This window comes from Urocampus carinirostris, chromosome 13 (assembly GCF_059441175.1).
Source record: "Urocampus carinirostris isolate Australia breed hairy pipefish chromosome 13, RoL_Ucar_1.0, whole genome shotgun sequence".
NCBI lineage: Eukaryota > Metazoa > Chordata > Actinopteri > Syngnathiformes > Syngnathidae > Urocampus > Urocampus carinirostris.
This window is the reverse complement of record NC_142361.1, coordinates 40018546-40031843: the sequence shown is the minus strand read 5'-3', so window position 1 is coordinate 40031843 and position 13298 is coordinate 40018546. Positions and strand designations below refer to the sequence as shown.

The window sequence follows — 13298 nt, the reverse complement described above, 5'->3', positions numbered from 1 at the left end:
GTCACCAGGAATATAATTGAGTCCATTTTGGCAGAAAAGTCCTTGCTAGGAGTATTCTTTTGTTTGTTTTCTTTCGTCGAATCGTTGGCTTCAACACACGTGTTTTCCTTGCCTTCACGTTCTGCCGAAGAATTTCTCCGCCGTTTGTTCGTGCCGGAATCATTGCCGTGGTTATCACTTTCTGCATTAAGTTTCGACTTATTACTGACACTGAAGAAATGACCAATTTTGTGTTGATTTTCACATAATACTAACTTTTTTCGGAGGCATACTCAGCCTTCACCTTCCCTCGACGACAAGCACCATAACAATGACGTCATCTCGAAACAACGAGATCTCGTTTGCCGAGATCGGCGTGCGGATGAAAACTGAACCGTGAGACCAAAACAACAATGGCGGATCTGCCTGACGAAAAGTTTGGAGTGCGGTAAATCTTTGTTTAAAAAAAAATTTCAAGGGGTAAAATCGCCAATTTTGTGTCAAAAAAGTTGCGTGCCGGGGACGCACGTTGACTTGACACTATGCGTCCCCAGCAAAAATGATGCGTTGCAATAAAATGACTCAATTTTGTGCAGGCTTGGGTGAGTAACGGAACACATGGAACGGCAAAAATGATGTTTGGATTTCTTTTCATTTTGTTTCTGTGGCATTTGATGTTCGTTTTGCCGGGGATCAAAGAGATCAAAGCCAGGAGAGAAAGCTTACCACGTGTTGTGAGTCATCATTTTATTCCTATTTAGTTTCTTTTGTCTTTTATGAGCATATTTGGTATCGGAGTCATCCAAAAGTCATTGAAAGTAACCCTACCCAACCCTGTTAGCGGATATTTCTCAAATAGACTTTCATTTGATAGAAAATATAAAGGTGAAAGAAAACGGCTTTGGCTGCTAAAATAACATTCTAGAGCGTTTGTGTTTGTTTCAGTATTGTGCAGTTTCCTCCTGCAGGGCACAATAGATCTCTCTCACGAGAGACCAGACAGAGTAATCGATGAGCAGCAGAGTGGAAGAGAAAAAACAACACTTCATCCATGACATCCACTCCGACACAGTAAATGTGCATACGAAAAGACCCAACATTTCAATTTCTTATCTGCAAAGGCAGATTACTAATACAGTGGAACCTGGGTTCTCGACCATAATCCGTCCCAGAACCCTGTTCGAAAACCGATTTGTTCGATCACCGAAATCATTTTTCCCATTAAAAATAATGTAAATTGTTTTAATCCGTTCCAACACCCTTTTCCAGCAGCTGCCCTATTGTTTTATTGTCTGCTCCTATCTTCGGTGTTTTTTTCTTCCCGTTTTGACAACTACACTATGGATTACTTCTATCCTATGGACATGGGTTTTAACGCACAAGAAATGCGTGTATTCAAGGAATTTCAACTCCTTGCCCTGAAAAATTCTCGTGCCGGCGTGATGAAGGGGCCTATCGTGGAGGAAAAGCCGCAGCTAGCGAAGCGGCTAGCGGCGTTATAAGTCTTCGGTACCATCCGTAATCATGGTAAATGCGAACTCACGACCAAATAAGATCATCGAGTGCTGGTGGAAAACATCGAAGCGCACAGGGAGCGCAGTTGCTGTGTTTTGCGGAAACGTGGCTCACGTTTAGCATTCCGGACGCTAACGTGTAGCCACCCAGAGCTATCCGGCTTCTGCGCCGCTATACAGAGACACGAAAGCCGGAGGGAATCGGAGAGGAGGCGGACTTGCTAACACGAGGTGGTGTATCCCTGGATTTTCACAAAGAAAAGATTTCCATCTGCCGCAGGGATGTCAAACTTTTGGACTAGCGTGACGTCATCCACTCCGCTACGGGCACCCCTAGGGCATCATGTTCATCTGTTATTAAACAACTGGGTAGACTGCTGGAAGTGTGAATTTCCCTACGGGGATGAATAAAGTATCTATCTATCTATCTATCTATCTATGACCGTAAACATAAAGCTAACCCAGGCTAATCGTACGTCCGCGTTATCGTCATCTTCCGTACGAAAGATGACGCTAACATGAACGTGTAAAAATAAAAAAATCAGGTCGTTTACAAGTCATTTAGCACCCGGGTCTCCACAACAAGTGGTGAGCGGTTCATTGGAAAGGGGGCTCCGTTCCAACACCCTCAAAGTTGGGCTCCGTTCCAACACCCTGAATGTTTACCTTGAATGTTTAACGTAAATATAAAGCTAACCCAGGCTAATCGTACATTCGCGTTATTGTAATCTTCTGTACGCGATAACAGTCGGTCAGGAAAAGAGAGATCTACACCCGTACGCCGCTCAGCATGGCACCCTAGCGTACGCACTCACGCATTACCGGCATTCGAACTCCGATTTTTTTGACCGAACACCGAAGCAAAAATTTCTCGAAAATTTTTGGTCGGACTCCGATTTGTTCGAACTGAGAGGCGTTCGAAAACCGAGGTTCCACTGTACACTAAATTATCTGGAGACAAACAATTGACAAATGGAACATTTTCACAGAAAGAATAAAAATATGAAAACTACGTTGAGAAAATCTTCAATTTCACTTCAGTTACTTGCCTATCTTGTTGGTCCAGAGTCTCTAGCACAGGGGTAGGGAACCTGTGGCTCAAGAGCCATATATGGCTCTTTTCATGAGTACATAAGGCCAGGGTTGGGTAGGGTTACTTTAACTTGATTACTATGAATAAAATGACTACATTTTGTGCAGGCTTGGAGAGTAACGGAATACAGTGGAACCTCGGTTTTCGAACGCCTCTCGGTTCGAACAAATCGGTGTCCGACCAAAAATTTCGAGAAATTCTTGCTTCGCTGTTCGGTCAAAAATTCGGAGTTCGAACGCCGGTAATGCGTGAGTGCGTACGCTAGGGTGCCATGCTGAGCGGCGTGACCAACTGTTATCGCGTGCGGACATGCTTGTTTTGCTTTCGCTTTCAATATAGGTGTAGGAAGTGTTTTTTCCCCTAATTATGCCTCCGAAGAAAGTCAGTGCAAGCAGCAAAGTTGCTACAGGTGAAAAAAGAAAAGTAGTGCGTACAACTATTGCATTTGAGAAAGAAATAATAGCAAAATATGGAGGTGTGCGAGGGTCTGATCTTGCCTGCGCCCTCTGCTGACCACCACAAAGGTAAGAAATCCTATTCATAATTATCTTTTTTATCCTTTTATTTCTTTTTACACGTTCATGTTAGCGTAATCTTTCGTACAGAAGATTATGATAACGCGAACAATTAGCCTGGGTTAGCTTTATGTTTACGTTAAACATTCATGGTAAACATTCAGGGTGTTGGAACGGATTCAAACGATTTACATTATTTTCAATGGGAAAATTGATTTCGGTGAAAGAACAAATCGGTTCTCGAACAGGGTTCTGGAACGGATTATGGTCGAGAACCGAGGTTCCTCTGTACATGGAACAGCAAAAATGATGTTGGCAAGCTGTTTGGATTTATTTTCATTTTGTTTCTGTCGCATTTCATGTTCGTTTTGCCGGAGATCGTAGCGATCAAAGCCAGGAGAGAAAGCTTACCACGTGCTGTGTGTCATCATTTTATTCATATTTAGTTTATTTGGTCTTTTCTTAGCATATTTGGTATTGGAGTCATCCAAAAGTCATTGAAAGTAATCTAGTTAAAGTAACCCTACCCAACCGTGCATGTGGCTCCGAAAAAAAAAGTAACTAATGCACTTCTCTCTGTGGCGTTCCAAAGTCAAGCGATTTCATCCCGGTCCATATAAATCCGAAGCAACTTCATGCGGAAGTTTGATAAGAAACCATTTAAACTGATAAATAAAAACGCTGGCAAACGACTTTGATTGGGTGAACAGTACAGGTGGGTACTTCCTTCTCTCTCTTGCTCAGTGCAGTCTACACCCAAAGTGAATATGACCATATACTTATCGTTTGCAGTCATTTGTGACATTTTTACAAAAGAACTTTGCATGCACATTGTTTTAAAACTGTTATTAAGGACAAATCTAAGGGCAAAAATGAGCCTAAACACTCTTAACTGAGGGCAGCACGGCGGCACAGTGGATAGCGCGTGTGCAGCACAGTTCTAAGGTCTTGGGAAGCTCCTGTGTGGGTTCAAATTCAGCTACGGGACTTACTGTGCGGAGTTTGTATGTTCTCCCCGTGCTTGCGTGGGTTTCCTCCGGGCACTCCGGTTTCCTCCCACATTCCAAAGACATGCATTTCATGTGGATTGGCCGGTCCAAATTGTCCCTAGGTGTGAATGAGCGAGCGAGTTGTCTGTCCCTGTGTGCCCTGTGATTGACTGGCAACCGGTTCAGGGTGTCCCCTGCCCACTGCCCGATGATTGCTGGGATGGGCTCCAGCACCCCCGCGACCCTACTGAGGATAAGCGGTGCAGCTAATGAGATGAGACGAGACTCTGAACTGAAGACAAATTGTAAATGGCATATATACATTAAATTGGGACACAGGATATGGCATTATTATGATTTCATACATTTCATACACCAGCTCGGTGGCCTTGGGGGTAGGGCGCCCGCTCCGAGACTGGGAGGTCACTGGTTCAAGCCTCGGCCGAGTCATACCTAAGACTTACTTCTTGTGATTAAGAGCTACACAAATAAACATGAATTGAATTTACACTAGAGCAGCACGGCGGGTCAGTGGTTAGCGCGTGTGCGGCACAGTTCTGAGGTCCTGAGATCGAACCTCCTGTGTGGAGTTTGCATGTTTATTTGTTATTGCAGCCTAGTCATCCTGGAAGGGGAATCACTTCATGTGCGGTCCCTTCTCAAGGTTTCTTCATTTTCCTCATGTTGAGGTTTTCTCTGCCCTCATGTCGGTTTTAAATCAAGGGATGGTGTCATAATAGTCTGTGTGTCATGTCCTGCACGGTTGTCATGGCGCCCAGCTGGCCCCGCCCCTTGACACCGGCTGACCTGATTTCCTGATTACTCCTATGAGTACCTAAACGGGCCTTTTGGAACTGCCCTTTGCCAGATCGTTGTTTACCCTTGTTGAAAACCTGTTCATGCCTGTTTGATACCTGTTTATTCTTGTTGTGCTTGTTGGACTTTGTTGCACTCCGGTGTAACATTCTGAGAGATTCCTGCAAGTTCTGTTTAATCCCGTTAAATGCCTAGTCTGTAGTTTTGCCTGCATTTGACCCTGCTTTGTTTTGTTTTTGGTCCGTTTGTGTGTTGGACAACTTTTCTTTCTCAATTAAAGTGACAGATCGTCTACGCAAATGAGTTACAACCTGCTTCCCGACCCGCTTCGTGACACTGTGGTTTGCAATAATCTGTGGTCTCTTCAGCCCTTTGAGACTCCTTGTGATTAAGGGCTTCACAAATAAACATGACTTGAATTAAAACAATAAAATATTTGCAATATAGTTGAGTTGTAAAGAATTCAAAATGTATGAAATTTGTTTTTTAATTGCATTACAGAAAAAAAGAAACCGTATAACAATATCCGAATCTTCTGAGACAATTCTGTATACCAGTAAGAAAATGAAAGAGGATTGTACCGAAAAATGTTAGTTTGATTAGAAAAGAGCTGGCCAATAAGTTGCTCTTCTATTATATGTCGATGAATCTTTGAGTTGTCCAACTCCAAAGAAGATTGAGTTTACCGTAAATTCCGGACCATAGAGCGCACCTGATTATAAGCCGCACCCACCACATTTTAAGAGGAAAACCGATTTTGTACTTACACAAGCTGCACCTCTATATAAGCCGCATGCGCCCACATTAAAAAAATGTAACACAAACCCAAAACTAACCCAAACCCGACTTCAAGTCCCGTGATTGAAACTGAATGTCCTTCATAAAAGTACACAGTCCAAAAATCACAGCCGGCAAAATGAACGGAAAATGATACCGGTACTTAAGGTTTGATGCAGACCTGCAGAGTCCGGGTCCCGTTGAAAGTAATCCAAACAAAAAAGTGTATATTTCCATAGGTAAAAATATATATCCACTATTGTCCGTCGCGTCCACAAACAAGTCTCGCCTTTACCCCACTCCCCGTCACCCCGCATTTGTTTCGCCCCTTCTTTTTTATCGTCCGCGAAAAACATATCAGAATAAGTGTCTGAAATAAAAACATTACAAAAATATACAGTTGCAAATACATATTATACATGGTTACACATATTTACAAAGAAAGACAGTACACCGAGAGAGTTTTCAAAGCTTTAATAATAATATAACTTTCATCCCAAGCGGTGCCTGTGACAGGGCACTTAATGGTAGCAACACGCTAGCAACACGCTCGCAACACAGTAAACGGGTCTGTTAAAAAAACATACCGTACTTATAAAAATCACGGTAAACCGTCCCCATCTTCCTCCTTAGAACTGAAGCCATCAAAGTAGTCTTCCTCAGTGTCAGAAAGAAACTTTGTCATATAGACGTCGTCCCACGCTCCCTTATTCCAAAACACGCTAGCAACACGCTCGCTCCTTCTTTATCGGACTGCTCGATTGCTTTTAGCTTGAAAGCTGCGTCGTGTGCCTTTCTTTTTGCATTTTGCATAATGAGGGTATGTTTACGCTAATTTAATTTATGCACAAGCCAAGAAGTTGCAGTCTTCCTCGGCGCATATATTCCACCGCTCTCAATCTTAGCTTTTGTACTCGAGTGCCGCTGGCGGCCGTTAGAAAAATGACATAAATTGGCCGCATCACTGAATAAGCCGCAGGGTTGAACGTTTGGGAAAAAAGTAGCGGCTTATAGTCTGGAATTTACGGTAAATAGAAAAGAGGTGGAACACACTCTACCTACTTTGGAAAACTGCAGTAAAACACATCAACCAATGCTTCCGTCCTTTAAATGAGCTAAAGTTCTATTTGCAAGTCTCCCACTGACCTTCCTTAAAAGAGAAACGAGGTCTTTGGGCCAGGCCGGGCTGTACTGGACACTGACTGTGCTGAAGAGCTGGATGAGGGACTCCAGTGAGTTACTGGCATGGATTTCATAGGGCCTCTGGACGGACGTCACCGGGCAAAAAGAAGAAAACATGAAAAGGAGGAGAAAGAGGGATGTATGTTAGTAACTAGGTCTCATGTTTACCTATTTATTTTTAGTCACAAGCAGTGTTCCCTCTAAGCTGCGCACGTGTGCAATTGCGCACTGCTCGCACATTCTCAACGCAAAAGAAAATCTAGCCAGCGCACAAAAATCAGGGCTCAAAATTACTAACTAAGAAGCGAGTCAAAGTTACAGTGCATGAAGGTAAAAATACACGGGTTCCCCTGACGTTGTGTCCTAAATGCGGTATTTTGAAGTTGAGTCGAAGTAGAACGAAGTTGAGTCAAGTTAGTAGAGTTTGTCGAGAACCGGCTTCTTCGGCTCGGCTCACTAAAAAGGAACCGGCTCTTTCAGGTCATAAACGGCTTTTTAGGTTGTTTTTGCTTCTTTTATCCCAACATGACCAAAGATTATGTAAAATGATGCACAAAATGACTTAAAGGAAGGGGGGAATAGAACAAAAAAGAAAAAAATACCAAAATGAAAAATTAGTGAAAAGCTGAGAAAAAAAGAAACGAAAGGAAGAGAAAAAGAAGGACAAATTCAGAAAAAAGCCTGAAAAAAAATATAAAAACAAAGGAAAAAAGTAAAGAGAGAACAAAAAGAAAAAAGTAACAGCTCGGAAAAAGTAAACACAATGCGATTTTTTTAAAAGGAATTTGAGGTCAAGAGCGCTCTGGAGCAGGTTTTCATCCAGGATATCTCTATATATTGCTGCATTCATTTTTCCTTCTATCCTGACTAGTCTGCCAGTTCCTGCTGCTGAAAAACATCCCCACAGCATGATGCTGCCACCACCATGCTTCACTGTAGGGATGGTATTGGCCTGGTGATGAGCGGTGCCTGGTGTCCTCCAAACATGGCGCCTGGCATTCACACCAAAGAGTTCAATTTTCAGCTTCATGGCAAAGGCTGTGAATACTTATGTAATTGTGATTTCTTAGTTTTCTATTTCTAATAAATTAAAAAAAAAAATTCACATTGTCATAATGGAGTATTTTGTGTAGAATTTTGAAATTAATACAATTTGGAATGAGGCTGTAACATAACAAAATGTGGAAAAAGTGAAGCGCTGTGAATACTTTCCGGATGCACTGTATATCAGGAAATAAAAATAATTTTAAGAACAAACGACGTTTGTAGGCCGTACAACCTTTGCAATAGTACATGAGTCAATTCATTCAAAAGACAAAAAATAATTTTGCATTGCCGGAAACTCAGCAAAATGTAACGTGATGTCAAGTTTTGGACATGTTTGATAATGGATTAGTTGCCACACTTGGAATTGCCGTTGCTCACTGTTGTTTCAAGCGTTGCTCACCGACTTTGTGTGAACGCTCAGACCCCTGCAAAATGACAGGGAACATTGGTCTCAAGGATTTTTGGACCAAGTCTTATTGAACCACTCAGCAACTGTTTTAAAACAAATCAGTACAGTTAAATCAAGAATTGAATGAATCTTACCCATCCACGTAGAACTTCGAAGACAGTTACCCCTAATGACCACCAGTCCACATCAAAGGCGTAGCCAATCCCTCCACTCATAAAGGACTGAAAGATTTCTGGAGCTGAAAGGAAGCGCACGGCACAGAGTCTTTCACAAATAATACACGAGATGCAAATTGTGGTTTCATAAAGCAGGGATGATGAAATAAGCAGACATTGGATTTTGATACCTTATGCTGGAGTTTCAAGAATTCTGCTCTAATCCCAGACTAGGGTTTTATGTTGTCTTATCTCATCTCATCAGCTGCACCGCTTATCCTCAGTAGGGTCGCGGGGGTGCTGGAGCCCATCCCAGCCATCTCCGGGCAGTGGGCAGGGGACACCCTGAACTGGTTGCCAGCCAATCGCAGGGCACACAGGGACAGACAACTCGCTCGCTCATTCACACCTAGGGACAATTTGGACCGTCCAATCCACCTGAAATGCATGTCTTTGGAATGTGGGAGGAAACCGGAGTGCCCGGAGGAAACCCATGCAAGCTCGGGGAGAACATACAAACTCCGGTAGCTGGATTTGAACCCACACAGGAGGTTCCCAAGACCTTAGAGCACACGCGCTAACCACTGTGCCGCCGTGCTGCCCCCGGTTTTATGTTGTGGATCCAACAATTTGTATTCTGCCAAACAGAATACTTGCTGTGCCAGAATTCCATCCATCGTCTTCCGCCTCTCCCAGGTCGGGTCGCGGGGGCAGCAGCCTTAAAAGAGAAGCCCAGACGTCCCTATCCCTAGCCACTTCGTCCAGCTCATTCGACAGGATTCGACCCTCCTCTCCAGTACCCCTGAATAGACCTTAACAGGGAGGCTGAAAAGTGAGATTCCCCTGTAGTTGGAACACACTCTCAGGTCCCCCTTCTTAAAGAGGAGAACCCTCACCTCGCAGGGACGCGCAAAAAATGTCCGACATCTGCTCAGACGCATCATTTTTGCTGGGGACGCATCGTGTCAAATCAACGTGCGTCCCCGGGACGCAACTTTTTTGACACGAAATTGTCATTATCATTTTTTAACAAAGATTTACCGCACTCCAAACTTTTCGTCAGGCAGATCCGCCATTGTTGTTTTGGTCTCGCGGTTCGAGTATTCGTCTGCACGCCGATCTCGAGTTCGAATTGTGTAGTGAAAGTCCGTCTCTTTTTAGAGATCCGGCTTTTTCGGCTCAACTCAATAAAGAGCCGGCTCTCAAACGGCTCACTTGCTTTGATGCATTATATTACGCATGATGAATTTGTATAAAGAAGTTAAGAAAAAAAAGGAAGTATAAAAGGAGAAAATGAAAAAAAAGACAGGTTTGTGGTTATCCCTTTAATCGGTAAATTACCAACAATCATTTGAATTAATAATTTGATGATTAAAACGGAATGAATATAAAGATTTATATTGTATATTTGTCGCCGATTTACAATTTCCACCTTGATAAGACTAAATTTTGGGGAGCCATAGATCTCTGTTGGGACCCATAGATTTTTGAGCATGCGAGTCCCCGGGACCCATCACTTTTCACAGCTCAAATGAACACTGTTATGGGTTCAAGAATAAAGGTAAGCGAATGATAAAATAAAGTCACAGTTACCCATGTAGGGCTTCGTTCCTGCAAGCGCAGTCGCTCGCTCGCCATCCTTAATAATTGTCGCAATGTTGAAGTCCGTCAGATGAGCGTGGCCTGCCAAGAAACAAATCGATAGTATTCTGTACTTCTTAAGAGAAATCCATGACTGGTTTAACATGCAAAACAAACAAGTAGAAAATAAAAATCCATGTTATATAGCCACAAAATACTTATTGATACGTCTTAAAGGTTGTATGAGATATGTATTAAAAATATTTATTACTAATAAATAAAGAGGGATTTTTTCTTAAATTAATTAAAAAATGAAAACAACCTAGTTTTTAGTTGTATTTCCCTTAACATTAATCCAAAAAATAGGTCAACATAAAACATAACATGAAACAACGCCTCAGGTAAAATCAGAAATACAGTAATGATATAGCGGTTTAAAAAGTTATTTTAAATGATTATTTTGAAGGTAGAGAAAGAAGGCATGGGGAGTAAATTTGAGTATATTTTCAGAAATAAGCGCAACACCGCCGCCCGTCTAGCTAAAGTCTTTTGAGCTTTTCCTTGCCCTCATGTCGGTTTTAGATCCGATTGTATAATAATCTTTTTGGATGAGTCTGTGCAGCCCTTTGAGACTCCTTGTGATTTTTTTCTTGAGGTTTTGTGTTTTCTTCATTTTCCTCATGTTGAGGTTTTTGACTTTTTCCTTACCCTCATGTAGATTTTAGATCAGGGGATGGTGTCATAATAGTCTGTGGTTTGCAATCATCTGTGGTCTGTGCAGCCCTTTGAGACTCCTTGTGATTTATTTCTTGCGGTTTCGGTTTTTCTTCATTTTCCTCATGTTGAGGTTTTCGAGTTTTTCCTTGCCCTCATGTCGGTTTTAGATCAGGGGATGTGTCATAATAGTCTGTGTTTTGCAATAATCTGTGGTCTGTGCAGCCCTTTGAGACTCCTTGTGATTTATTTCTTGCGGTTTCGGTTTTTCTTCATTTTCCTCATGTTGAGGTTTTTGAGTTTTTCCTTGGCCTCATGTAGGTTTTAGATCAGGGGATGGTGCAATAATAGTCTGTGGTTTGCAATCTGTGGTCTGTGCAGCCCTTCTAGACTCTTGGTGATTAAGGGCTATGCAAAAAAAACATGACTTCACTTGACTTGAATTAAATTAGCACCAAAAAAAGCATCTACTTTTGAAAAGGTGCAGTCTGGAATTAGAAACTTTGTGACTCTTTGCTGCCATCTCCTGGCCTAAAGTCAAGACGCTCTCGAACAAACTCTTCTTTTTTCTTTTTTTGGGGGTTTTGGGTTGGCGTTTGGACTATATTTGAAAGAGGCCTTTTCTTACTTTTACCATTTTCACACTACACTAACAAAGAAATCTACAATGACAAGCATTAAGTCACTCTCCATATACCTTCCCGCTCCACCCCATTTCCTTCTACCTACTGTGTTGCGTGTTCCAGAACAGCGTTGCTAAAAATAAGATAGAAGCAGATAAACGTGGTGGAATTTTAATGATAAAAGCTCTTTGAACTCAGTTGGGCATTTCTAATACATACTTAATAGAGAAAATATTCTACTTTTTAAGGACACCTCAAACAATGCACCCCACTTTTAAATTGGTGATGAAAAGATTTGTACAGTAGACACATATTTTACCGTTTTTTCAGTATATATGAGGGTCGTAGAGTTTTGTGCGCTGGTGATAGTTTTTGATATTGATTATAACTGAAACGTTGGGTATCACACCGACCATATCAAAGTGGAATTAGATAAAATACTAAAAACTAGTATCAACTTCACTTACCTTGCTCATCCAAAAGAATGTTGTCCGGTTTGACATCTCTAAGAGAAAAATACAAAATCATTTTACTCAGCAGCTAGGATCGTTGATAAACTGGAAATATCCATAATTAAAAATGTACTATTTGTTCTACAATACGATATATACTGCTGAGCTTATATGTGAATTACTGGGATAGTGTATACCAGGGGTCAGCAACCTATGACACGCGTGCCACTGCTGGCACACAAGGGATTAGCCAGTGGCACGCAAGCGTACGGCAAAATACTAATAATAATAATAATATTAATCATCTTTTTTTTTTTTTAAATGCGCATTTTTACCTGAAATTAAATTTTCAGTTGCGCGCTGTGTTATTTAGGGGCTTTACGGTAGCGCCCCTCCTCCTCTGCGCCATGTACGAGTGTGTGTGTGCGCCACGCCTCGCAGAGGAGGAAAGATCTGTGTTTTAACCCTGCCACAGAAACACCGGCGCGCGATAAATGAACAAATCACGACCGCTCCTCCAGCGAAAACATCTCGTTCTTATCACCCAGCGTGGACAAATGACTGCGGCTTTGTGCAAAAAATGACCGTGCTGTTTGTGCATTATGCCTCGAGTGTTGTACCTCCCACGTCAAGTGTTACACGTCATTACGAGACGAAACATGAACATGAATTTAAGGAGTCTGACAAGGCGGAGACATTAAAACACGTTGTGTCCAGGTACGGCAAACAAACACAAACCCTAAAAACCTTTGTCACTGTTAAAAACACCACCACTGAAGCAAGCCATCACATTGCTCACTGCATGGCAAAGCACGGAAAACGATTTACTGATGGCGAATATATTAAAGGTGTGTGTTTCATGTTTCTGTAATAAGATTATATTGATAAATGGTATGGTAGCTGTCCGTGTCACTTGATTTTGATTTTAGTTCATTGTTGATGAAGAAAAGTTGAAGTCATGGATGTCTACAGGCCTTTCCACATGTTGCTTACCCTCATTTTTTAGTTTGTTGATGAACAAGAATAGTTGAAGATAAAATTGGTCAGTTATACTATTTCAATGTATATCCATGTTGTATATTTGGACTGGTGTAAAATGACAGCTCTGTTGGATATAAAAAAAAATGGTGTGCGTGTCATTAATCTTGGTGTGGCACACTGATTTACAAGGACATTTGAAAGTGGCACTCTACACCAAAATGGTTGCTGACCCCTGCTCGCTCGTCAAGTGTTAAACATGAATTCAAGGACGAGTCTGACAAGGCGGAGACATTAAAACGCGTTGTGTCGGCAAACAAACACAAACCCTGAAAGCCTTTGTCACCGTTAAAAACACCACCACTGAAGCAAGCTATCACATTGCTCACTGCATGGCAAAGCACGGAAAACCATTTACTGATGGCGAATATTTTAAAGGTGTGTGTGTGTTTCAAGTTTTGATTTTTGATTTTA

The 13298-nt window shown here is 41.9% G+C and overlaps 1 protein-coding gene across 2 annotated transcripts in view; it reads right to left on the bottom strand.

The window, feature by feature from the left end:
- The window catches only part of stk32c (serine/threonine kinase 32C), a 105630-nt gene that overhangs the window by 13932 nt on the left and 78400 nt on the right, over window positions 1-13298 (bottom strand). For both annotated transcript variants that reach the window (XR_015852586.1, XM_088352106.1), the window contains 4 exons: window positions 11862-11899; window positions 10070-10159; window positions 8456-8559; window positions 6830-6946 (listed from right to left, as the gene is read on the bottom strand). Coding sequence is in view for 1 of the 2 variants with exons in the window: in XM_088352106.1 (XP_088208232.1) it covers window positions 6830-6946; window positions 8456-8559; window positions 10070-10159; window positions 11862-11899 (349 nt within the window). In the remaining variant the exon portion in view is untranslated. The remainder of the gene's footprint in view (window positions 1-6829; window positions 6947-8455; window positions 8560-10069; window positions 10160-11861; window positions 11900-13298) is intronic.